Genomic DNA, 27574 nt, shown 5'->3' on the forward strand with positions numbered 1-27574 from the left:
CAGAGCATGGCTGGGAATAACATCCCAAATTTTATTCCTTTCTTTTACAGGGCCGATTTCACTTGGTTAAACTCAGCACTCCGCTTTTCCAGGTCTGTCCGTAGTCTGTGTTCTTCCCAACTGCTCGCTTTGGTCTGCCAAGCCCAATGCAGGATCCTCTCCTGATCCTGCTACCTGCGTAGTTTGCCGATTATCGCCGTTGGCTGCTCCCCAGCCTTGGGCTTCAGTCGGAGTGGCCTATGTACCCTGATGATCTCTGGCGGCTTGGGGAAGCTGTCCCTGCTGACCAAGTTGCCAAGAATCTGGACCACATAGTTTGTCCAGTCCCTGCCCTTGATCCCATCTGGCAGACCCACTATTCGAATATCGCTCGCTGCTCTTGCCCTTTTCCACCACTTCTGGCTTCCAAGCAGCCTCTTGAGCTTCCACTTGCTGACATATTGCTCTTTTTCCCTTTTCTGTTTATGGGTACAATAAGTCTGAATTTCCAGGCTAAATTCGTCCAAATGTGCCTATTTTATTGTATTCTGGAGGAGAGCCACCTGATGTGCGACTGCTCAGCACATCCCGTCACCGAAAGTCCCAGGATCTCTACAATTGTTTATACTCCCGATTATTTGATCCTCAGTGAGAAAGCTCTGTTTAATATAACATCCAAATAATATCTGTAGTTTCCATAGTTCCCATATTTAACTTTTCCCTTTGCAAGGTGACAGCCCCACATCCAGCCACAACAGCTCAGCTTATTATTATCCTATCCAAAAAGCTTCAGTCTTACTTTTAGTTCAACATTTGTCAGCTATTTTTTAATTCATTTATGGGATGTGGACGTCGCTGGCTGGGCGAGCATTTATAGCCCATCCCTAATTTGTGGGGAGCACTGTAGCACAAGTGGATGGCACTGTGGCTTCACAGCGCCAGGGTCCCAGGTTCCAATCATCGCTGGGTCACTGTCAGTGCGGAGTCTGCACGTTCTCCCCGTGCCTGCGTGCGTTTCCGCCGGGTGCTCCGGTTTCCTCCCACAGCCCAAAGACGTGCAGGTTAGGTGGTTTGGCCATGATAAATTGCCCTTAGTGACCAGGTTAGGAGGGGTTATTGGGTTACAGGGTTAGGGTGGAGGTGAGGGCTTAAGTGGGTCGGGGCAGACTCATTGGGCTGAATGGCCTCCTTCTGCACTGTATGTTCTATGTTCTAACTGCCCTTGAACTGAGTGGCTTGCTAGACCATTTCAGAGGGAATTTAAGAGCTAGGCACATTGCTGTGGGTCTGGAGCCACATGGAGGCTCGGCAGGTAAGGATGGCAGATTTTCCTTCCTTAAGGACATTAATGAAGCAGATGCATTTTTACGACAAGGGACAATGATTTCATGGTTATTAGACTTTTAATTCCAGATTTTTATTGAGTTCAAATTTCACCATCTATCAATGGTGGAGATTTGAACTCGGGTCCCCAGAGCATTACCCTGGGTTTCTGGATTGATAGCCCAGTGAAAATACCATCACACCACCACCGCCCATAAATTTTCCTTATCAATAACAAAAATAACTTATATTTATATCGTGCCTTCACTGTAATAAAACATTCCCAAGACACTTTGCAGTATTATCTAACAAAATTTGACACCAAGCCACAAAAAGAGACATTATGGCAGATAATCAAAAGCTTAGTCAAAGAGGTAGATTTTAAGAAGTATCTTAAAGGAATAAGAGAGGTTTAAAGAGAGAATTCCGGAACTTAGGGTCTTAGCCAGTTAACGAACTACTACTACCTTTGGTAGAGTAATTAAAACCGGGGATACTTAAGAGGCAGAATTAGAGGAGATAAGATATCTCTTGAAGATTATAGGCCTGGATGAGGTTACAGCGGTAGGAAAGAGTGAGACTATGGAGGAATTTGAAAACAAGGATGACCGTTTTAAATTTGAGGTGTGGCTCAACCAGGAAGAAATGTAACTCGGTGAACACGTTGTAGATGATACAAGACATGGCATGGTTAGCAGAGTTTTGGATATGCTCAAATTTTTACAGTGTGGAAGAAGGGAGCCAGTACTGTACTGTATTGGCATAGTCAAGTTTAGAGCTAACAAGGGCATGGATGAGGATTACTTTGGCCGATGAATTGAGGCAGGGGCAAAATAGGGCAATATAGAGATGTGCCAGTTAGATGGATTGGCCATGATAAAATTGTCCCGTAGTGTCCAAGAATGAGCAGGTTAGGTGGGGTTAGGAATTAGGGCGGGGGAGTGGGCCTTGGTAGGGTGCTCTTTCAGAGAGGGTCGGTGCAGACTAGATGGGCCGAATGGCCTCTTCTGCACTGATTCTATAGAAATCGAGGATGGTGTGGATATGTGACTGGAAGTTCACTTCGGGGTCAAATATGATGCCCAAGTTGTGAACAGTCTGGTTGAGCCTCAGACAACTGTCAGGGAGAGGGATGAGGTTTGTGGCAAGAGAACAGAATTTGTTGCACAGATCAAAGATAATTCCAGTTAATTTTAGTTACCTATTAGCTGCAGTCTTTTATGCCATCGAGCTGTGTTTGGGAAATAACTTGGAAATCTTGGATTTGATGCACCAAGTAAATCCAACAATATAAGTAGGTCCTAAGGGGAATGTAAGCAGTTTGACAAATTAGAATATTAGCAAATTATCAGGTAATCAATCACCTCAATTCCCAATGATTACCAAATAGAATTAATAAACTGGTTCGTCTGGTATAAATGTAATCACGAAAACAAAATCGGCTGGTAAACTGATTTGATCTCATGTTAATATCTTCCCAAAAATAGAACGTTTGGAACTTGTTTACTTATATAACGTCTCTGCTTTTTAATTCTATCCCTCTAGAAGTGAAATTAAATGTATTGAAAACTTTTTTTAATAGCCTAATTAAGCCATGTCTCTACTTATAGTTATTTATGTATCTGAATCCCCAGAACTCTCTTCTTCTATCATAATTATGCAGTTAATTTCAATGCACGTGTCCTCCTTGTCCCTTATCTATAAGTTCATTTGTTAATAACATGACCATTTTGCAAGTTTATTCATGACTTCCTGTAATTAGTTTCAATCCTTCTCTTTATTGACTGTAAACTCCACAAACCTCCCCTCATAAGATGTTGTCTGCAAATTTTGAAATTGCACTTGATATTCTCAAGACCAAATTCTTTATGTAAATTGTGAACACGAGTGGTCCCAGCACCTACTCTTGTGGAATACCACTTCTCTCATTTTACTGCTGAAGATAGGCAGCTTTACGTTAAACTAAATTAGTTAAAACCAATTGAAAAATATCATAAAAAGAGAATTTTAATAAAAGTAAGTAAACAGATCAACATACCCTTTCTCTAAAGTTTAATGGCCTGAGGTTTCTGGGGAGCATATTGCTCTCCACCCCTGCCCCAGAAGATGGATGATATGCTGCACATGGCCAAAACAAGCTGAGTCTTTTATTACACTTCTTTGTAGTATGTTTTGATATACTACTGAGTGTAATATGTGTTACTCAAACCCGTCGCTGATGAGGTTTTCTGAATCTTGATGAAAGAGACTCGAACTTGTCCAGTAGTAACAAAAGGTTATTGAGTAACTGTAACAATAATTGCGTGAGTTCTTTACTTTAATATTAATACTAGTGATAAGGTCAACAAGATCTAACTACAGTAACTATGTTCAATGACACTAACAATCTAAGCTAATCTTATACTCCAGTCCTGATCACAGTGTTGTGTTATGTACTCTGGGATAACAGACTCGATGCAGCTTTGACCAAAAGATACTCCAGACTTTGAAGTAAGTTCAATGTGATTTATTGAACCATTAGCACAGTTCTCTATGAGTTTAACTCTCCTGCTAATCTTGCTATAGTAACTCAGTCTAACTAACCAGTCTGCTCGAAGCCACATGGTGGGTGTGACGCTTCTGATCTGCCCCTGTCCTACTCTCTAAGTGTCGCCTGTGGAAAGAGACAGAGCGTGTGTGCCCTGTCCTTGTATATGGGTTGTGTAATGCCCCCTTGTGGTAGTGTCATCTCTGGGTGTCTTGACTGCCCATTGGTCGTGTCCTATTCTATGTGTTCATTAGCTGTATGTCTGCATGTCATGACGTCTCTGGTGCTCCCTCTAGTGTTTACTTAATCGTAGTGTATTTACATTAACCTCTTGTGTATTTACAGTAATGCATATCACCACACACAGTACATCCAAAAGAGATGACGTGGAGATGCCGACGTTGGACTGGGGTAAGCACAGGAAGAAGTCTTACAACACCAGGTTAATGTCCAACAGGTTTGTTTCGATATCACTAGCTTTCGGAGCGCTGAGGAAGGAGCAGCGCTCCGAAAGCTAGTGATATCGAAACAAACCTGTTGGACTTTAACCTGGTGTTGTAAGACTTCTTACTGTACCCAAAAGAGAGAGAGAAGTGCAGAATGCAGTTGCTTTTGTACCCCTGTTGGTATGGCTCTCTAGTGATCATCTGGTGCTACTGATTACACATTAACCCCTTATGTACATGCACATACAGAGATCACTACACTGAGAGTTGGATTTACCCATTCAGTGGAAGGAAATCTCACCCTCAAGAGCTGTCAGACCCTCTGATTGGCTGGCTCTTGTGATCCCTGCAGTTCCAGATGAGAGTAGTGACCGCTGCTGGGACTGTGAGGAGGCCCACAAAGAAGTGTCTAGGCACCGGCTAAGGTTTTTTGGACAGGGAGTGATTGGGCCACTACCCAGCATATTAGAACATAGAACATAGAACATTACAGCGCAGTACAGGCCCTTCGGCCCTCGATGTTGCGCCGACCTGCGAAACCACTCTAAAGCCCATCTACACTATTCCCTTATTGTCCATATGGCTATCCAATGACCATTTGAATGCCCTTCGTGTTGGCAAGTCCACTACTGTTGCAGGCAGGGCATTCCACGCTCTTACTACTCTCTGAGTAAAGAACCTACCTCTGACATCTGTCTTATATCTATCTCCCCTCAATTTAAAGCTATGTCCCCTCGTGCTAGACATCACCATCCGAGAAAAAAGGCTCTCACTGCCCACCCTATCCAATCCTCTGATCATCTTGTATGCCTCAATTAAGTCACCTCTTAACCTTCTTCTCTCTAACGAAAACCGCCTCAAGTCCCTCAGCCTTTCCTCATAAGATCTTCCCTCCATACCAGGCAACATTCTGGTAAATCTCCTCTGCACCCTTTCCAATGCTTCCACATCCTTCCTATAATGCGGCGACCAGAATTGCACACAATACTCCAAATGCGGCCGCACCAGAGTTTTGTACAGCTGCAACATGACCTCATGGCTCCGAAACTCAATCCCTCTACCAATAAAAGCTAACACACCGTATGCCTTCTTAACAACCCTCTCAACCTGGATGGCAACTTTCAGGGATCTATGTACATAGACACCGAGATCTCTCTGCTCATCCACACTGCCCAGAATCTTACCATTAGCCCAGTACTCTGTTTTCCTGTTATTCCTTTCAAAATGAATCACCTCACACTTTTCTGCATTAAACTCCATTTGCCACCTCTCAGCCCAGTGCTGCAGCTTATCTATGTCCCTCTGTAACTTGTAACATCCTTCCGCACTGTCCACAACTCCACCGACTTTAGTGTCATCTGCAAATTTACTCACCCATCCTTCAACGCCCTCCTCCAGGTTATTTATAAAAATGACAAACAGCAGTGGCCCCAAAATAGATCCTTGTGGTATACCACTAGTAACTGGACTCCAGTCTGAACATTTCCCATCAACCACCACCCTTTGTCTTCTTCCAGCTAGCCAATTTCTGATCCAAACTGCTAAATCACCCTGAATCCCATGCCCCCGTATTTTCTGCAGTAGCCTACCATGGGGAACCTTATCAAACGCTTTACTGAAATCCATATACACCACATCAACTGCTTTACCCTCATCCACCTGTTTGGTCACCTTCTCAAAGAACTCAATAAGGTTTGTGAGGCACGACCTACCCTTCACAAAACCGTGTTGACTATCTCTAAATAAATTATTCCTTTCCAGATGATTATACATCCTATCTCTTATAAACCTTTCCAAGATTTTGCCCACAACAGAAGAAAGGCTCACTGGTCTATAGTTACCGGGGTTGTCTCTACTCCCCTTCTTGAACAAGGGGACAACATTTGCTATCCTCAGTCTTCTGGCACTATTCTTGTAGACAAAGATGACTTAAAGATCAAAGCCAAAGGCTCAGCAATCTCCTCCCTAGCTTCCCAGAGAATCCTAGGACAAATCCCATCCGGCCTAGGGGACTTATCTATTTTCACACTTTCCAGAATTGCTAACACCTCCTCTTTATTAACCTCAAACCCTTCTAGTCTAGTAGCCTGAATCTCAGTATTCTCCTCGACAACATTGTCTTTTTCCTGTGTGAATACTGACGAAAAATATTCATTTAGCACCTCTCCTATCTCCTCGGACTCCAAGCACAACTTGTTAGGTGAATTAGACATTCTGAATTCTCCCTCTGTGTACCTGAACATGCACCGGAATGTTGCGACTGAGGGCTTTTCACGGTAACTTCATTGTAGTGTTAATGTAAGCCTGCTTGTGACAATAAAGATTATTTTGAAAAATACCAGTGGCCATGTTTTTCACCGTCACTCTGGCAGGGCAGGGCCTCAGAACTGGCAAGATCAGCTATACAGAGATCAGGGCGCCATCTTTAAAGAGTGCTCTAAATGTACACTTGCCCCCACAGCCACGGAGGACACCCCAAAGGCTTCAGGGTTACCCCTACCATGGAGATATAGAGGGGCACTTCCCCCTGCTCGCACTTCCCATGTGCACCCCTCCTCATCACACACAAGCCCCATGGAAATGGGCGCCTGGGGACATTGGGCTCTCAACGAGACTGGAAGATACGACGTAAAGCAGTGCAATAATATTTAAATATATTAAAAATAATGGAAATCACATCACCGGCGAGGGGGCAGGGAACATCTAATTCTGAGATCTTGCCTGCGCAAATCCCATTATGGGCCTCTGGCGCGCGAGAGCTAGCAGCCGTGATAGGATTTGTGGGCGCGTGTGGAAGCAGCCAACAGCTGTCCTGCTCATTAACCAGGTATCCTGACCCCCACATCGGCCTGAATTAAACCTCAACTATCAAACAACAGTGCCATTAACACAAGTATCCAATGAACTCTAATCTTTTATCTATGACTGATAAAAGCTGCACAGTTTTTCTTCAACATTTTAGGGAAGTATATCTTGCCTACTGACCTGATAATAACCACATTTTGCATTGGTCTCTGTTTCCATGGCAGTCAGTACTTACAATTCCGTGCAGCTGGTTGGTGTCACTGGCACCAAATGGATGTCTCGTCATCTCCATCTTCTTTGCCAAATGTCGGGAACCGTATAGAGAGTCAATCTCAGACCAGTATTCAATTGCTTCTTGACCATCAAAGAAAATGAGCTGCAGGGTAAGATCTGGCCTGCCACTAACATTCTGAATGAAAGAGAAATAATTTAGGTGTAAACCTTTACCCCACATAAAATTTGAATATCCAGATTGCTTACTTTAGATTTCTGCTGGGACATTTTCAAACATTAAAACTCAATTAAATGTTGGAATAAAAATATAGATCACACTTAGGAAACAAAACACCAGCCTGGGCTAGTCCATAAATCATTATAGCACTTTGGAATGTAATGTTAGAGATGCTATTATAAATTGGATTATTCACTTATATCACTATTTTCATAATGTTACCAATTTAAACTCCAGACAAGTTGCTGATGCAATTTAGTACTATGAAATGCGAGCGATGTATTTTGGCTGTGCGGAGTCTGCACGTTCTCATGTCTGCGTGGGTTTCTTCTGGGAGCTCCGGTTTCCTCCCACAGTCCAAAGACATGCAGGTTAGGTGGATTGGCCATGCTAAATTGCACTTAGTGTCCAAAGGGGTTGGATGGGGTTGCTGGGTTACAGGTATGGGGCGGAGTTGTGGGCTTAAGTGGGGTGCTCTTTCCGAGGGCCGGTGCAGACTCGATGGGCCGAATGGCCTCCTTCTGCACTGTAAATTCTATGTTCTATGAGAGATAATATAGTTATGACAAGTTCTAAATAGTGTACAGGGCAGAAGGACTTTGGGTGCTTGTGCACAGAGCTGTGTCGGGGCAGGACACATTGAGAGCAAAGTTCGCAAAGCGTATGGTATCTTGGGCTTCATAAATAGAGGCATTCCGTACAAATGCAAGTAAGTTATGCTGAATCTGTATAAAGCTGTGCTTAGGCCACAATTAGATAACTGCATCCAGTTCTGGTCACCATACTTCAGGAAGGATGTGAGGGTCATTGAGAGGATGCAGGAGTTTAGCTGTAAGGTTAGATTGGACAAGCTGGGATTGTTCCCCTTGGACCAAAGGAGATTGAGGGGAGATTTGATAGAGTGAACAAAATGATGAGAGGTTTAGATCAGATGAATGAAAAACAGCTGATCCCATTACTTGATGGTACAAGGACTAGGGCACACAGAATAACTGTGGATAAGAGATGCAAGAGGGATGTGGGGAAAAACCTTTTTAAGCAACGAGTGTTAATGGCCTGGAACTCCATTTTGGCACACTATCCCTGGCCTGTGGCCTTCCCCACGCCATGCCGTCATTGTACTTCCCCACCCCAGTGTGTTTCCCACCTTTGCCCTCCCAAACACAGCCTCCACATCCACCTAGACCAGTGGAAGTGGAAGCTTTGACAAAATGCCATCTGGACTCCTAACATTAGCCCTTTTCACGCCCTACAAATGTTGTCAGACCTGCTGAGATTTTCCAGCATTTTCTCTTTGGTTTCATAGCCAGTGGAAGACTGCTTAGTCCCGGTGGACGGCACTCACCTGATGAAGGAGCTGCCCTCCGAAAGCTAGTGATTCAAAACAAACCTGTTGAACTTTAACCTGGTGTTCACCCCAGTCTGTTTAGTATATTGCTGTGGCTGGCTTTGATGGCAATTGGTTGAATTAATGCATGGGGTACCTAGGCGCATCTGGGGAACACTATAGGAATTGCACCCAATTTGAAATCCCCTTCTCCCAAAATACTGTTTGATCAGTGGCGGCCGCACGTTTTGCTATGGCGTCTGCCAAACTTCACCAATACCACCAAGAGTATAGTGATCCTTCACTAATGATCCTTCACTATGAGTATATTAGTGATCCTTCAAGTAAATACCTCCTAGAATGTGAAAATGCAGAAAAAGGTTATTTTTAAAAATGTAAATGGCTTTAAAAGGTGGATGTTCTTCTAACGCACAATGTACAAAAATATTTAAATTGACATCTTAACATTCTTCTTGATAAGACTTGAGATGTCAAATAACCAAAAATTTTACGTAATAATTTACCAGGTTAATTATTCACAATGCATGTGTTGTAATGTACCATACATTAAGCAGTACCTTCGTCTGAAGTAGCATATTGTCCAGTGCGCGAGCCAGTTCCAACATCATAGCACATGGTACTGCTGAATCAGTGGCGCCCACGTACGCCCTACTATACCACCACTTGTTGTAGTATTTCGAGTCATGGTGACAAGCCAGCACCAGCCTTCGTTTAGCTGAAGGATTCAGTGTACTGATGATATTTGAAAATGTGACTGTTCCATAGGGTATCGCATCCTGGAAAGTGTCCTCTTCAGTTTTCCAGCCAGCCTGGAGTTTATCTAACTGATTTACGATGAACTATGGAGGAAAATAATTTTTAAGGCTTAATTTTCACAGCAGCTGAATAAGTAGCCAGTTAAAAACATTCGATTTTGAAATTTCAATTGAGTTGTTTTCTTCGTGGAGGCTCAGTAACATAATGGAAAATAGGCAGGAGTAGGAAATTCAGTTTGTGAACCAATTCTTCTACTCATTGTAATAATAATGGTTCTTTATTCTGCTTCCATTTGCCTTCCTTGCCTCCATGTCCCTTAATAACCTTGGCAAGCAACTTCCGGGTGCGGCAATGACCAGCTGAGTCGCACGTTTCGGCACCTCCCGTTGGAATGGACTTTTGGGCTCTTATTAAGAGCCCCAACGGCAATTTAAACGGCCAGAATTACTGTGCGGTAAACTAGAAGGGAATCCCCCCCGGACACACATGGAAAAAGGAGAGGATAGCGGCCGGATTGCAGAAGGTCCTCTGGAGCAGCGGCAAGGAAGGGAAGCTCGGAACAAGATGACGTCGGAAGGAGGCCGTTTGTTATGGGGCCCAGAGCAACAAGAGTTCCTGCGGCGCTGTGTGGAAGAGCTGAAGAAGGAGCTGAAGAAGGAGCTGTTGGCCCCGATATTACAGGCGATTGAAGGGCTAAAGGAGGAGCAGAGGACCCAGGAACTGGAGCTTCGGGTCGTGAAGGCAAAGACTGCTGAAAACGAAGATGAAATACAGGGCCTGGTGGTGAAGACAAAGACGCACGAGGCACAGCACAAAAGGTGTCTGAAGAGGTTGGAAGCACTGGAGAATAATTCGAGGAGGAAGAATTTAAGAGTCCTGGGTCTTCCCGAAGGCGCAGAGGAGGCGGACGTCGGGGCATATGTAAGCACGATGCTTCACTCGCTAATAGGATCGGAGGCCCCGACGGGCCCCTTGGAGGTGGAGGGTGCTTATCGAGTTCTGGCGCGAAGACCAAAGGGTGGAGAAATACCTCAAGCTATAGTGGTGAGGTTTCTCCGCTACAACAACAGAGAGACGGTCCTCAGATGGGCGAAGAAAACTCGGAACTGTAGGTGGGAGAACGCGGTGATCTGCGTATACCAGGATTGGAGTGCGGAGGTGGCGAGAAGGAGGGCAAGTTTCAATCGGGCTAAGGCGGTGCTTCACAAAAAGAAGGTTCAATTTGGAATGTTGCAACCGGCGAGACTGTGGGTCACACACCAAGGGAAGTACCACTACTTTGAGACGGCAGAAGAGGCGTGGACATTCATTGTGGACGAGAAGCTGGAATAGTCTGGCGAGAGAAAGAGCTTCTGGGATAAAGTGGTGGGGTGATTATGTGGGACGAGGAAGGGGAAGGGGGGGGGGATGATTTTCTCAATTTGTTAATCCTTCGACCCTGTAACTTTTCTCTCTTCCCCTCGTTGGGGGGGGAGGGGGGAGCATGAGGAACTGTGGGCGCCGGTGGGAATGAAAGGGGATGGAGAAGGGAAATGCGCCATTAGGGGCGGGGCTGATTCCAAAGGTGACAGGGACGGAGTATACGGCCATAGCCATTTTGGACCACGCTCCGCATTGGGTAGATCTGGAGGTAGGAGAGGAAAAAGAACAGCACCCACTCTGGAGAATGGATATGGGCTTGTTGGCGGATGAGGGGGTATGTCTAAGAGTGAGGGGGTGTATCGGAAGGTACTTGGAGCTTAATGACAACGGAGGGGTTCAGGTGGGAGTGGGCTGGGAGGCGTTGAAGGCAGTGGTCAGAGGGGAACTGATGAAGGACATCCGGTTGCGGCGATGCCCAGCTAAGCCGCACGTTTCGGCGGCTCCAGCTCAAACGGACCTTTGGGCTCTTTTAAGAGCCCCAACGGGGAATTTTTTCAGGATGAAACCCGGTGTGGGGTGAGTTAATAGGGAGTCCCCCCCCCAACGAAAGAGAAAAATATCGGCGGCGGCGGCTACATCGCGAAGAATCCTCGCGATAGGGACAGGAGGAAAAAAGAAGCAAGATGGCGGCGGAGAAAGCCCAGGCGACATGGGGGCCCGATCAAGACGAATTCTTAAGACGGTGTGTGGAGCTACTTAAGAAGGAGGTGCTGACCCCGATGCTACAGGCAATTGAGGGGCTTAAGGAGGCACAAAGGACCCAGGAGACAGAGCTCCGCGTGGTGGAGCAGAAGGTGACGGATAATGAAGACGAGATCCTGGGCCTGGCGGTCAAAACACAGACGCACGAGGCGCTCCACAAAAAGTTCATTGAGAGGATTGAGGCCCTAGAAAACAGAGCACGAAGGAAGAACCTTCGGATCCTGGGTCTCCCTGAGGGAGTGGAAGGAGCGGACTGCAGGGCTTATGTGAGCACGATGCTAAGCTCGCTGATGGGAGCTGAGGCCCCTTCGGGCCCCTTAGAAGTGGAGGGGGCTCATCGGGTCCCTGCGAGGAGACCAAAGGCGGGAGAACCACCTAGGGCGACAATCGTGCGATTTCACCGCTTTAATGATAGAGAAGTGGTTCTGAGATGGGCCAAAAAGGTACGGAGTAGTAGATGGGAGAATGCGGTGGTACGGGTGTACCAGGATTGGAGTGCGGAGGTGGCGAGAAGGAGGGCGAGTTTTAATCGAGCCAAGGAGGTGTTACACAAGAAGAAGGTGAAGTTCGGGATGCTGCAGCCGGCGCGACTATGGGTCACGTACCAGGAGAGACATCACTACTTCGAAACGGCGGAAGAAGCATGGACCTTTATTAAAGACGAGAAACTGGATCGGAACTGAGGGACTGATATTAGAGGGAAATGTCACTGTCGATGTATATAGAGATGTAAATTGGGAAGGGGGGGGACACTAAGAAATGTGGGCGCCGGTGGGGGGAAAGAAGGGACATAGGCGGAGGATGAGGAATGGGAGTGGGGCGGGAGAGGGAGCTGCGCCACAAGGGGCGGGACAGCTACAGAGAATATGGAGCCTACTGTCCTTGTTCCCGCACCAAAAAGGTGATGGCGGGAAGATAGGCGCAAGGTAGATGGGAGTTCCCCACACGGGGGGGTCAAGGAGTGAGCGGGAGAAGCCGGGGTCAGTTGAAGTCAGCTGACTTGCGGAAGTAATATGGGGGGAGCAATCACGCTAGATGGGGATCTAGCGGGGGTGGGGGGGGGGAGATAACTGGGTTGCTGCTGCAGAAATCAAAGAGGAACTGGCTAAAGAAAGGGTGGTCGGGGCTGGAATGCGCCACCTGGGGAACGAGTGGGAGCGCGGAATCGGGACGTGGGACTGGCCTAGAGAGGGTGATGGCTAGTTGACACGGGAAGGGGGCAGGTAGCCCCCCAGTGCGGCTGATCACGTGGAACGTGAGAGGCCTAAATGGACCGATTAAAAGGGCCCGAGTGTTCGCACACTTGAAAAGACTGAGGGCAGACGTGGCTATGCTCCAGGAGACGCACCTGAAGGTGGCGGACCAAGTTAGGTTAAGGAAAGGATGGGTGGGACAGGTGTTCCATTCAGGGCTGGATGCAAAGAATAGAGGGGTGGCCATACTGGTGGGGAAACGGGTATCATTCGAAGCAAGGAGCATTGTAGCAGATAGTGAAGGCAGATATGTGATGGTGAGTGGCAGGCTGGAGGGAATGGAGGTCGTGTTGGTTAACGTATATGCCCCGAATTGGGATGATGCGGGATTCATGACGCGGATGCTGGGACGTATACCGGACCTGGAGGTAGGAAACTTCATAATGGGGGGAGACTTCAACACTGTGCTGGACCCAGGGTTAGATAGATCCAGATCTAAGACCGGAAGAAGGCCGGCAGCGGCCAAGGTGCTTAAGGGGTTTATGGACCAAATGGGGGGAGTGGATCCATGGCAATTTGTTAGACCGAAGGCTAGGGAGTTCTCCTTCTTCTCCCATGTTCATAAGGTGTACTCCCGGATAGATTTTTTTGTTTTGGGAAGGTTGTTGATCTCGAGGGTGGAAGAAACTGAGTATTCAGCCATAGCTATCTCGGATCATGCCCCACATTGGGTGGACCTGGAACTAGGAGAGGAGAGGGAGCAGCGTGCACTCTGGCGATTAGATGTGGGATTGTTGGCGGATGAGGGAGTCTGTGGAAGGGTGCGGGGATGTATCGAGAGATACCTGGAGGCCAATGACGACGGGGAGATCCGAGTGGGAGTGGTATGGGAAGCACTAAAGGCGGTGGTCAGAGGAGAGCTGATCTCCATCAGGGCCCACAAAGGGAAAACAGAGGCCAAGGAAAGGGAAAGATTACTGGGGGAGATCTTAAGGGTGGACAAAGAATATGCGGAGACCCCGGAGGAGGGACTGTACAGGGAGAAACGACGACTCCAGACAGAGTTCGACCTTCTGACCACCAGGAGGGCGGAGGTGCTGTGGAGGAAGGCACAGGGGATGAGATATGAATATGGGGAAAAGGCTAGTCGCCTGTTGGCCCATCAGCTGCGAAAGAGGACAGCGGCGAGGGAGATAGGGGGAATTAGAGACGAAAAGGGAGCTACGGTGCGGAGAGCAGGGAAGATAAACAAGGTGTTTAAGACCTTTTACGAAAGACTTTATAGGTCCCAACCCCCGGAGGGAAAAGAGGAGATGCGGCAGTTTTTGGACCAATTAAGGTTCCCAAGGGTGGAGGAGCAGGAGGTGGAAGGCCTGGGGGCACCAATTGGGGTGGACGAGGTTACCAAGGGGCTGGGGAACATGCAGGCAGGGAAGGCCCCGGGACCAGATGGGTTCCTGGTGGAATTTTATAGAAAATATTTGGACTTGCTGGCCCCGCTGTTGGTGAGGACCTTTAATGAGGCCAGGGAAGGGGGGACTCTACCCCCGACAATGTTGTGCCGAACCTTTGTCCTAGATTAATCATAGATTATCATTGAATTTACAGTGCAGAAGGAGGCCATTCGGCCCTTTGAGTCTGCACCAGCTCTTGGAAAGAGCACCCTACCCAAACTCAACACCTCCACCCAACACCAAGGGCAATTTGGACATTAAGGGCAATTTATCATTGGCCAATTCACCTAACCCGCACATCTTTGGACTGTGGGAGGAAACCGGAGCACCCGGAGGAAACCCACGCAGACACGGGGAGGATGTGCAGACGCCGCACAGACAGTGACCCAAGCCGGAATCGAACCTGGGACCCTGGAGCTGTGAAGCAATTGTGCTATCCACAATGCTACCGTGCTGCCCTTGAGAACAAATAAATCTACACTTTTTCATTTTACCTTAATCCATGTACCTATCCAATAGCTGCTTGAAGGTCCCTAACGTTCCCGACTCAACTACTTCCACAGGCAGTGCATTCCATGCCCCCACTACTCTCTGGGTAAAGAACCTACCTCTGATATCCCTCCTATATCTTCCACCTTTCACCTTAAATTTATGTTCCCTTGTAATGGTTTGTTCCACCTGGGGAAAAAGTCTCTGACTGTCTACTCTATCTATTCCCCTGATCATCTTATAAACCTCTATCAAGTCGCCCCTCATCCTTCTCCGTTCTAATGAGAAAAGGCCTAGCACCCTAGCAACCTTTCCTCGTAAGACCTACTCTCCATTCCAGGCAACATCCTGGTAAATCTTCTTTGCACCTTTTCCAAAGCTTCCACATCCTTCCTAAAATGAGGCGACCAAAACTGTAACAATACTCCAAATGTGGCCTTACCAAAGTTTTGTACAGCTGCATCATCACCTCACGGCTCTTAAATTCAATCCCTCTGTTAATGAACGCGAGCACACCATAGGCCTTCTTCACAGCTCTATCCACTTGAGTGGCAACTTTCAAAGATGTATGAACATAGACCCCAAGATCTCTCTGCTCCTCCACATTGCCAAGAACTCTACCGTTAACCCTGTATTCCGCATTCATATTTGTCCTTCCAAAATGGACAACCTCACACTTTTCAGGGTTAAACTCCATCTGCCACTTCTCAGCCCAGCTCTGCATCCTATCTATGTCTCTTTGCAGCCGACAACAGCCCTCCTTACTATCCACAACTCCACCAATCTTCGTATCGTCTGCAAATTTACTGACCCACCCTTCAACTCCCTCATCCAAGTCATTAATGAAAATCACAAACAGCAGAGGACCCAGAACTGATCCCTGTGGTACGCCACTGGTAACTGGGCTCCAGGCTGAATATTTGCCATCCACCACCACTCTCTGACTTCTATCAGTTAACCAGTTCGTTATCCAACTGGCCATATTTCCCACTACCCCATGCCTCCTTACTTTCTGCATAAGCCTACCATGGGGAACTTTATCAAATGCCTTACTAAAATCCATGTACACTACATCCACTGCTTTACCTTCATCCACATGCTTGGTCACCTCCTCAAAGAATTCAATAAGATTTGTAAGGCAAGACCTACCCCTCACAAATCCGTGCTGACTATCCCTAATCAAGCAGTGTCTTTCCAGATGCTCAGAAATCCTATCCTTCAGTACCCTTTCCATTACTTTGCCTACCACCGAAGTAAGACTAACTGGCCTGTAATTCCCAGGGTTAGAGAAGACCAGACAGGATTCGTAAAGGGGAGACAACTAAATGTCAACGTGCGACGGCTATTAGGGGTGATAATGATGCCCCCAGTAGAGGGAGAGGCAGAGATAGTGGCGGCAATGGATGCAGAGAAGGCATTTGACAGGGTGGAATGGGAGTATCTATGGGAGGTGCTGAGGAGGTTCGGCTTCGAGGACGGGTTTGTTAGCTGGGTCAAACTCCTCTATGGGGCCCCAACGGCAAGTGTGGTCACGGGTCGGCAAAGATCGGAGTATTTCCGACTATACAGGGGAACAAGACAGGGATGCCCGCTATCTCCATTACTGTTCGCGTTGGCAATTGAACCACTGGCCATGGCGCTGAGAGACTCCAGAAAATGGAGAGGGGTGATTAGAGGGGGAGAAGAACACCGAGTGTCACTCTACGCGGATGACCTACTGTTGTATGTGACGGACCCAGTGGGGGGGATGACAGAGGTCATGCAGATATTGAGGGAGTTCGGAGATTTCTCGGGATATCGGCTTAACATGGGGAAGAGTGAACTTTTCGTGATACACCCTGGGGACCAGAGTAGAGGGATAGATGGCCTGCCTTTAAGGAAAGTGGAAAGAAACTTTCGATACCTGGGGATTCAGATAGCCAGGAGCTGGGGAACCTTGCACAGACTTTTTTTTTAATTAAATATTTTATTGAAAATTTTTGGTCAACCAACACAGTACATTGTGCATCCTTTACACAATATTATAACACAAATAACAATGACCTAACCTTGCACAGACTTAATCTGACACGACTGGTGGAACAAATGGAAGAGGACTTCAAGAGGTGGGACATGCAGCCACTGTAACTGGCGGGCAGAGTGCAGGCAATTAAGATGATGGTCCTCCCGAGGTTCCTATTTGTATTCCAATGTCTCCCTATACTGATCACTAAGGCCTTCTTTAAAAAAATAGACAGGAGCATCACGAGCTTCATGTGGGCAGGGAAAGTTTCGAGGGTAAGGAGGGGGTTCTTACAACGTAGCAGAGACAGAGGGGGACTGGCGCTGCCGAATTTGGGCGACTACTACTGGGCCGCCAATGTGGCGATGATCCGTAAATGGATGATAGAGGGAGAGGGAGCGGCGTGGAAAAGACTAGAGAGAAAGTCCTGTAAAGGGACGAGTCTAGAGGCGCTGGTGACGGCGCCACTACCGTTCTCACCAAAAAAATTTACCACAAACCCAGTGGTGGAGGCAACATTAAATATCTGGGGGCAATGGAGGCGACAGAGAGGTGTGCTGGGAGCCCTGGTGGGGTCACCAATTAGGAACAACCATAGGTTTGCCCCAGGGAGGATGGATGGAGGATTCCAGAGCTGGCACCAGTTGGGAATTAGGAGGGTGGGAGATTTATTTATAGACGGGACGTTTGCGAGCTTGGGAGCGTTGGAGGAAAAGTATAAGCTGCCCCGGGGAAATTTCTTTAGGTATATGCAGGTGAGGGAATTTCCATTGCTCCCGACACAGGGGATCCAGGATAGAATGCTCTCGGGGGTGTGGGTCGGGGAGGGCAAGGTGTCAGAGATATACCGAGAGATGAGAGAAGAGGGGGAGGAGCTGGTGGGCGAACTGAAAGGAAAGTGGGAAGAAGAGCTCGGGGAGGAGATAGAGGAGGGTCTGTGGGCTGATGCCCTAAGCAGGGTAAATTCCTCTTCCTCGTGTGCCAGGCTTAGCGTGATTCAATTTAAGGTGCTACATAGAGCACACATAACGGGAGCAAGGTTGAGCAGGTTCTTCGGAGTGGAGGACAAGTGTGGGAGGTGCGGCGGAAGCCCGGCAAACCACACACATATGTTTTGGTTGTGCCCGGCACTGGGGGGGTATTGGAGGGGAGTGACGGGAGTGATTTTGAAGGTGGTGAAGGTCCGGGTCAAACCAGGCTGGGGGTTAGCTTTATTTGGAGTTGCGGATGAGCCGGGAGTGCAGGAGGCGAAAGAGGCCGATGTCGTGGCCTTTGCGTCCCTAGTAGCCCGGCGTAGGATTTTACTCATGTGGAAGGAAGCGAAACCCCCCGGACTGGAGGCCTGGATAAACGATATGGCGGGGTTCATAAAACTGGAGCAGATTAAGTTTACACTGAGAGGATCGGCTCATGGGTTCACCAGAAGGTGGCAACCATTCCTCGACTACCTAGCGGAACGTTAGAGGGAAGATAGATGACCAGGAGCAGCAACCCAGGGGGGAGTGGGGGGGGGGGGGGGGGGGGGAAGTTTCATTTTATTTTAATTGGTTAGTTTACCATGTTAGTTAGTTACTTTTTATTAGATTGTAGTTATCATGTTACTTGTACTGTTAAATTTTCTTTATGTTTGATGTGTAAGGGGAAAAAATTGTGAATGAAAAATTTCAATAAAATATATTTTTTTAAAAAAGAGGGGTACTGATATCCATAAGGGCACATAAAGGGAAGCAAGAGGGTAAAGAAAGGGAGCGATTGTTGAGAGAACTTCTGAGGGTGGACAGGCAATATGCAGGGGCACCGGAGGAGGGACTGTACAGGGAAAGACAAAGGTTACATGTGGAATTTGACCTGCTGACCACGGGTACGGCGGAGGCACAGTGGAGGAGGGCACAGGGTGTACAGTATGAGTATGGAGAGAAGGCGAGTCGGCTACTGGCCCACCAATTGAGGAAGAGGAGAGCGGCGAGGGAGATAGGTGGGGTGAGAGACGAGGAGGGAGAGATGGAACGGGGAGAAGAGAGAGTAAACGGGGTGTTCAAGACATTCTATGAGAGGTTATATAAGGCTCAGCCCCCGGAAGGGAAGGAGGGAATGATGTGTTTCCTGGATCAGCTGGAATTCCCGAAGGTGGAGGAGCAGGAGAGGGCGGGACTGGGAGCACAGATTGAGATGGAGGAGGTGGTAAAGGGGATTGGGAGCATGCAGGCGGGGAAGGCCCCGGGACCGGATGGGTTCCCGGTGGAATTTTATAGGAAATATATGGACCTACTGGCCCCGCTCTTGACGAGAACCTTTAATGAGAACAGGGAAAGGGGGAAGTTGCCCCCGACTATGTCGGAGGTGACGATATCGCTACTTTTGAAGAAGGAAAAAGACCCGCTGCCGTGTGGGTCCTACAGGCCCATTTCTCTTTTGAATGTAGATGCTAAGCTCCTGGCCAAGGTGATGGCGACGAGGATAGAGGATTGTGTCCCGGGGGTGGTCCACGAGGATCAAACTGGATTCGTTAAGGGGAGACAGCTGAACACGAACATACGGAGGCTGCTAGGGGTGATGATGATGCCCCCACCAGAGGGGGAGGCGGAGATCGTGGTGGCGATGGATGCCGAGAAAGCATTCGACAGAGTGGAGTGGGATTATCTGTGGGAAGTGTTGAGGAGATTTGGCTTTGGAGAAGGGTTTATTGAATGGGTACAATTGCTATATAGGGCCCCGGTGGCAAGTGTGGTCATGAACAGGCAGAGGTCTGACTACTTCCGTCTTTACAGAGGGACGAGGCAGGGGTGTCCCCTGTCTCCGTTACTGTTTGCATTGGTAATTGAGCCCCTGGCCATAGCACTGAGGGGCTCCAGGAAGTGGAGAGGAGTACTCAGGGGAGGAGAAGAACACCGGGTATCATTGTATGCAGATGACATATTGCTGTATGTTGCGGACCCGGTGGAGGGGATGCCAGAGATAATGCGGATACTCAGGGAGTTTGGGGAATTCTCGGGGTATAAATTGAATATGGGGAAGAGTGAGTTTGTGGTGCATTCGGGGGAGCAGAGCAGGGGAATAGATGATCTACCGCTGAGGAAGGTAGCAAGAGATTTCCGGTACTTAGGGATTCAGATAGCCAGGAGTTGGGGAACCCTACATAGGCTTAATCTAAAACGATTGGTGGAACAGATGGAGGAGGATTTTAAGAGATGGGACATGGTGCCCCTGTCACTGGTGGGTAGGGTGCAGGCGGTCAAGATGGTAGTCCTCCCGAGATTCCTTTTTGTGTTTCAGTGCCTCCCGGTGATGGTCACGAAGGCTTTTTTCAAGAAAATCGAGAAAAGTGTTATGAATTTTGTGTGGGCTGGGAAGACCCCGAGTGTGAGGAGGGGGTTTTTGCAGCGTAGCAGGGATAGAGGGGGACTGGCACTACCGAGCTTATGTGAGTACTATTGGGCCGCCAATATCTCAATGGTGTGTAAGTGGATGGGAGAAGGGGAGGGAGCGGCGTGGAAGAGATTGGAGATGGCGTCCTGCAAAGGAACCAGCCTACAAGCACTGGCAACGGCACCGTTGCCGTTCTCCCCGAAGAAATACACCACAAGTCCAGTGGTGGAGGCAACACTGAAAATTTGGGGGCAGTGGAGACGGCATAGGGGAATGACGGGAGCCTCGGTGCGGTCCCCGATAAGAAATAATCATAGGTTTGTCCCAGGGAGAATAGATGGGGGATTTAGAGCTTGGCAGAGAGCTGGGATTGTGCAACTGAGGGATCTGTTCTTAGACGGGACGTTTGCAAGTCTGGGAACGCTGACGGAAAAATATGGGCTGCCCCAAGGGAATGCATTTCGGTATATGCAACTGAGGGCTTTTGCGAGGCAACAGGTGAGGGAATTCCCGCAGCTCCCGACGCAGGAGATTCAGGATAGAGTGATCTCGGGGACATGGGTGGGGGATGGTAGGGTGTCGGATATATACAGGGAAATGAGAGACGAGGGGGAGATTATGGTGGATGAGCTGAAAGGAAAATGGGAAGAGCTGGGGGAAGAGATTGAAGAGGGGCTGTGGGTAGATGCCCTACGTAGGGTAAACTCTTCATCCTCGTGCGCCAGGCTTAGCCTGATACAATTCAAGGTTTTGCACAGGGCGCATATGACCGGAGCAAGGCTCAGTATATTTTTTGGGGTAGAGGATAGGTGTGGGAGATGCTCGAGGAGCCCAGCAAACCGCACCCACATGTTTTGGTCATGCCCGGCACTGCAGGGGTTCTGGGTGGGGGTGGCGAATGTGCTTTCGAAGGTGGTGGGGGTCCGGGTCGAGCCAAGCTGGGGGTTGGCTATATTTGGGGTTGCAGAAGAGCCGGGAGTGCAGGAGGCGAGAGAGGCTGAGATGCCTTTGCATCTCTAGTAGCCCGGCGAAGGATATTGCTTATGTGGAAGGAAGCCAAACCCCCGGGCGTGGAGACCTGGATAGACGACATGGCAGGGTTTATAAAACTAGAACGGATAAAGTTTGTACTAAGGGGTTCGGCTCAGGGGTTCACCAGGCGGTGGCAACCGTTCATTAACTACCTCGCAGAACGATAAAGGAAATGGGAAAGGCAGCAACAGCAACCCAGGGAGGAGGGGGGGGGGGGGGGGCAGGTGGGTCCTCAGGGGTGTTTTTGCATAGATATTTGTACTTGGTTATGTATACTGGATTGTTTGATTTTATTATTTGGGAGAGTTATTATTTTTGCTATGGCAGTTGCCATTTAGTTTATATATTATTTATCTATTTGTTAAAAAATGGTCACTGTTATTTATATTGTTTTATTGTTGTAAAAAGTAAAAACCTTTGTATGGTTTTGTTTGGCCGAAAAATTTGAATAAAATATATTTAAAAAAATAAATGAATAAAAATAACCTTGGCAAGCAAAAATCTATTGATCTTAGATTTACAGTTAATTAAATTGGCAGCCATTGCTTTTTCTAGAGGACTCCACCAGGTTTATTTGCTAACCTCTTTCCCAATGGCCTGGCTCTGATCTTAAGGTTAAATGCCCTTGTCCCAAACATGCCACCAACAGAAGAAGTTTCTTTCTGCCAATTCTGTGAATTTCTTTATAAATCTTAAAAACCTCAATCAATTCATTGTTTCAACCTTCTGGATTCGAGGGAATGCAAACTTAGAATATTCAATTTTTCTTCATGATTTTAAACATGGAGCCTTGGTAGCATTCTGCTGATGGTTTCATTTCGCCAAACAGGAGCTCTTATTGTTCAGCTCTCTGAAGGTGCAACCTCAGGGCAGGGACCTGTGGAGTGAAAGCAACTTTAAAGGGGGATTTGTCCTGAGGTCACTTTCATAATCTGTTAGCTAAGGTTTAAGAGAATGTCACCTTCCCTGACTTCAGTTCATTGAACAGGGAGACAGCAGAGGGATTTGCCTTTGGAACTTCGAATGATTAGCTTTGAAATATCCTAACTAATTGTTATTTTTTTGATTAATATTATTTTAATAACATTTTTAATTGTAGTAGCATGCTCTCCCCACTCGTACACCTTCCACCAGGTCAGCTAAATAGCAGAGAAAATCAATCATTCTTTGAATCACTGTATCAGTGATTTATTTTACTAATCTATTCTTGCCAGTGCGTATATCTATCTTAAACTTCGGAGCACATTTTACTATTGGATAGAAATCCTGCAAATTTCACATTCAAATTGATCCCTTACTATTATATGAATAAAAAGTAGATGAATAATATTTTACTCTGCTGATTCTTTGCTTTGGCATTTATCATCTGATGGACTGTAAGCTCACAATGGTGACTAGTGTATTTGGATCTGTGATCTTACCACTATTCATTGAAGCACCAATGCATAGAGTTCTGCCTGTGGAGTAAGAGTCTCCAATCCTGTTGGAGACCATTCAGCCCTTCGGGCCTGCACTGACATTAAAAGAGATCATGGTTTACCTACATCTCAATTCTGTTTGCTCACCTGAGTTCATATCCTAACCTAACAAAAATCTATCAGTCTTGGTCTCTCCAATTATCCCAGCATCCAGAGCTCTTTTAGTGATAGAATTCCACCCTATGGCTAAAATGTGCTTCCTGATTTTCTTTGTAAAATGCTTGGCTCTAATTTTAAGCTTATGCCCTCCTTGTTCTTGATCTCCCCCACCAGCGGAAATAGCTCTGCATCTTCCTTTTTGTATCATTTTAGCATTTTAAATACCTTAATTAGATCACCCCACAATGTTCTAGATTTAAGGGATTAAATACAAGCCAAGTTTATGCAAGATAAATTGCTGTATTCTGACACTAAACTTGGAGTAAATTAAACTTTAATGAACTTAATAATTTTACAAGCTATCCTTACTCACCTGGCGTACAGCTAGATTTCCACGGGAGCCTGGATATCTCTCCCTAAGTATTGGTTTCAGAAAAGTAGACCACATCTGAGTAATGTTAGTCAGTGATGATACATTTCGGATTTCAATCGGATTCAAGTACTTTGGCTTATGTAGTAGCTGGTGATTTAATATAATTGAGAAAGAAACAAACATATACAGCAAATTATTATTACAAAATCATACCATTTCTATCTTTTGTTTATGAAGGCATTTATTTTTATATAAAAACAAAACTTCTGTAAATACTCCTCAAGTTAGGAAGCTTGTGCAGAGAACGAAACAGAGTTAACAGGCACAATTTTCCAGCCGCACCCACCCTGAGGCCAGAGGTTTCTGCCCCAGGTCAACGGACCTTTAAATAGTCCGCAAAATTTTCCGTCCCGCCCACTACAATTCCCACGATGGAAGGCACCGGAAAATTTACCCCAATTGTACCCCAAGTACAGGTCAATGTACTTTTTTCTAACATCAACTTTGTTTTGCTCTCCACACACTCAGCCAAAACGGCTGACATTTTCTCTTTCTTTTCAGATTTCCAGCCGCAGCATTTTGATTTTCAATTTATTTTTATGTTCATTTATGATCCCTCGAGACTGTGGACCAACTATCAATAAAAGCCAATTGGAGAGAAATAATTGAACAATTCTCCCTGCATTGATGAAAGATTCCAGAAATAAAGTAAACGCACGCCAATATTTCTGATTCTGGTGGTCTGCTCAAATCAATGGGCTTTTGAACAGCTCACAGCATTTTCCAGTCTCATCCTTGCCAGAGAACTCCACCCTAGGAAATTTATAATTAGCTAAGGACAATTGTGAGGTAATGTCAGACATCAACTCAGTGCCTCTCCACAAAGGATGGTTTTAATCAATAACTCATTGTATGAAACATCCCAGACACAAAACTACTTCCGACAACAGTCTGTAAAAAAATGATATTGGAATTAAGCATACCCCACAAAGGACCATATTAGAGAGAGACAATTGGTTATATGAAGCTTGGGGGCACTGCTCAGCAAGCATGGGGAATGGTGAAGAGGCAGGCCTTGGTTGAGTGTACATCAGAAGACATGGATCCTGAAACCTATGACCAAAATGTCCCATGACAGGCTCAGCATGTTTAATAACCGCAGAAGGACCATCTCCTTGAACCATTGTCATTTTTTTTGCTGAAGCTGCTTTTCCCATGGTTACACCTATAAAATTGACCCAATGGTCGCGAAGGAATGGCAAATCCAAACAGAGTTAGAGAGAAATTTACAGACGATGGTGTTTCCACACTATTGCTACATTGCCTCCTCTGTGGTCGAGGTCGCAGGGAAGAAAGATGATCTTGTAGTAGGTTCCAGCAGTACATAGTGTATGTGACACTCTATAGGTACTGTTCACAAATACCATGTTCCATTTAAAATCAGTCAGGATCCTTGGTATAAAAAATGCCGTATCTGCAGCCTCCACTTGGGCAAGTGTCTCCGTTGTCAATGTACTTTTTACCACTCCTCTTTTTAGTTTCCTTTGTCAAAGGGCAACATTTACTTTTCTTCCCCAGGAGAAAGATTACAAATCCTCCTGCACTCGAAGAGCCATCACAGAGATTAGCACAGCATGCATTTCTATAAGCAGTTTCAATTGTCTAATATCATCTAAAGATGGGAATTTCAAAACACGAGTCTCCAATTTTAATTTAGCCAATGTTTTGTTTGCTCGAATAATTTCTTCAACCTTGGGATTGTTAATTTTACTGCTTAGTTCTAAAAATTCAAAACTGGCATCCGGTCTTGTTTGTCTGGCCAACCAACTAAACTTCGGAGTTCTTCTATTTCCATTTTAGAAGCAGCCGTATCCTTTTATGCGGCCCTACCATGCGTAATTGCTACACGATTAATATTCTCCAAGTAAGGCAGCTGATGGAGAGTGACATGCGAACCACGCTGCCTGATTTCTAACCCAATGTATTCGAATGCTCCAGAGGCTTGACTTCCAATCTTGAACTCTGCTGTAAGCCTGTTAATAACCGTATTTTCAAAATCACCACTACCAATCCACAAAATATCATCTACATGCATCATGAAGATGCCCAAAAACTTCTCTCAACGGTGCTAATGAAACATCGCAGTCTGCTTTCAACCGAAGACAGCCCAACTTTGACAAAATCGACCTCATTGAGAAGTACCAAGCTCTGGTGGCGTTATTCAACATTTATTTAACTTCCAGAGTACTCTTTCTGTGTTTGGCACCTCTCTCTGAGGACGAAGAAAAAAATAATCTTACAAGTTGATGTCACTCTAAGAAAGCAGCTTTAATGGGCGCGATTTGCGGACTTGAAGCTAAGTCCAGTTTCGTGGAGTGTTTCTCAGCGGCTGCTGCGCCGAGATTCACCCGCTATTCACTGACACATTGCTGGTTTTTAGGGCCTCAGGGAGATTATTCCCACAGAGGGATTAGTCGATTTCCTGCACTGATGAGCTGAGCTCACCAACAGCACCGGCTCCTCACAGATCGGGGCGCCATTTTGACCGGCAGCCCCGATCTCAGCACTTCCCGTTTCAGGCCCCCCTCACCCGCACAGTTTTCTGGATCCCCCCTTCACTCCCCACCCCCCCAACTTTCTAGTGAACCCTGGTACCCCCTCACCCTCCCTTAATGGCAATGCGCCCCCCCCCCCTCGGGTCTGACCCTGGCAGTGCCAACCTGGGCACCAAGGCACAGCCAGTCTGACGCCCTGGCAGAGCCCTTGCACTCTGGCGTTACCACCCCATGAGTGCCAAAGTGGCACTGCCAGGGTTGCTAGGTGGCACTACCAAGGTACCAGGCTGCTTGGGGAGTGCCAGAGTACTACCCTGCCCTGTCAGCAGCCACACAGGCGTCTCTAATGGCCTGCAAGACCTCCCCAAGGTGCTGTCATGCCTGCTCCACGTCCTGGAAACCAGTGCTAAACGGCACTCTGTCAAGACCTCGCAGGCGCAGTGGTTGATTCCCAAGCATCGGGTGAATGCTGCGCCGGGTATTTAAATGAGCCTAATGGGTCATTGAAAAATGCAGGACTGGATCACACCCAGTGAGGGCATGATCCGATCGCGCCGGGCAGAGCGAGTCGAGTGACTCGAGATCGGCCCGGCATCCTGCCCGGGGCACTCGCGGGATTCACCATGCCAGGCGTAACATGGTCGCTGAATCGCACCCAATATCTGTCGACACAGTAGTTAGCCCTGCTGCTTCACAGCGCCAGACACACGGATTTGATCCCGACCTCGGATGATTGTTGGTGTAGTTTGCACTTTCTCTTTGTGCCTGTGTGAGTTTCTTTCGGGTGCCCCGGTTTCCTCCCACAGTCCAAAGATGTGCAGGCTATGTGGATTAGATATGCCCCTAGGAACGGTTATGGTGGTAGGTTGGGGTATTGAACCTAGGGAGGGTGCTCTTTCAGAGGGTCGAGTGCATACCTGATAGGCCGAATGGCCTCCTTCTGCACTGTAGGTATTTTATGACTTGCATTCCCGAGCATTTGTGGCTAACAGAGCCAAAAAGATCTTCAGAATAACCTTTCCTCCCGCCAGTGAATCTACCCTTACATCTTGGTCACCCAAGTTTTCTTTCCAACTTTGCAGTTCTTGCTGTTTTGTGACAATAAATACCAATCATACGTTTTCCTATGGATATGTTCACTGCCAGACCTACCAACCGAACTGACACTGTGGGCGCGATTCTCCCAAAAAATGATTATGGGCACGATCCTCTGGCCTCGTTAAGCTCTCACTTAAGCGAAATGAGGCCGGTGAAGAGCTGGAGAGGCCAAAAACGAGATCCCCGTCGGGCGCCAAACAGTTTGTGATGCAACCGGCCCGCTCCGCAGGCAAATTGGGGTTTTGCTGTAACGTGGGAAGAAACCAATCATCACCACTTAAGCCCAATTTCCATACAATTAACAGGAGCACCTTAAGGGGCAGCAGAGTAGAACAGTGGTTAGCACAGTCACTTCACAGCTCCAAGGGTCCCAGGTTCGATTCCCGGCTTGGGTCACTGTCTGTGCGGAGTCTGCACGTTATCCCCATATCTGCGTGGGTTTCCTCCGGGTGCTCCGGTTTCTTCCCTCAGTCCAAAGATGTGCAGATTAGGTGGATTGGCCATGATAAATTGTCCTTAGTGTCCAAAAAGGTGAAGTGGGGTTACTGGGTTACGGGGATAGGGTGGAGGCGTGAGCTTGAGTAGAGTAATCTTTCCAAGGGCCAGTGCATCGGACCGAATGGCCTCCTTCTGCACTGTAAATTCTATGATTCTATGATATCCAAGGCCTCCTGTC

The 27574-nt window shown here is 47.1% G+C and overlaps 1 protein-coding gene across 4 annotated transcripts in view; it reads right to left on the reverse strand.

The window, feature by feature from the left end:
- The window catches only part of LOC140426703 (glutaminyl-peptide cyclotransferase-like), a 100915-nt gene that overhangs the window by 25269 nt on the left and 48072 nt on the right, over positions 1 to 27574 (reverse strand). For 2 of the 4 annotated variants that reach the window (XM_072511805.1, XM_072511796.1), the window contains exons 2-5: positions 23246 to 23392; positions 9437 to 9718; positions 7316 to 7489; positions 2504 to 2603 (exon numbers count right to left, since the gene is read on the reverse strand). In XM_072511805.1, the coding sequence (XP_072367906.1) occupies positions 2504 to 2603; positions 7316 to 7489; positions 9437 to 9718; positions 23246 to 23392 (703 nt within the window). Of the gene's footprint in view, positions 1 to 2503; positions 2604 to 7315; positions 7490 to 9436; positions 9719 to 23245; positions 23393 to 24228; positions 25507 to 25545; positions 25733 to 27574 lie in introns of those variants that run through there. The other 2 variants (XM_072511814.1, XM_072511790.1) reach the window with 2 other exon arrangements.

Source organism: Scyliorhinus torazame, chromosome 1 (assembly GCF_047496885.1).
Source record: "Scyliorhinus torazame isolate Kashiwa2021f chromosome 1, sScyTor2.1, whole genome shotgun sequence".
Lineage (NCBI taxonomy): Eukaryota > Metazoa > Chordata > Chondrichthyes > Carcharhiniformes > Scyliorhinidae > Scyliorhinus > Scyliorhinus torazame.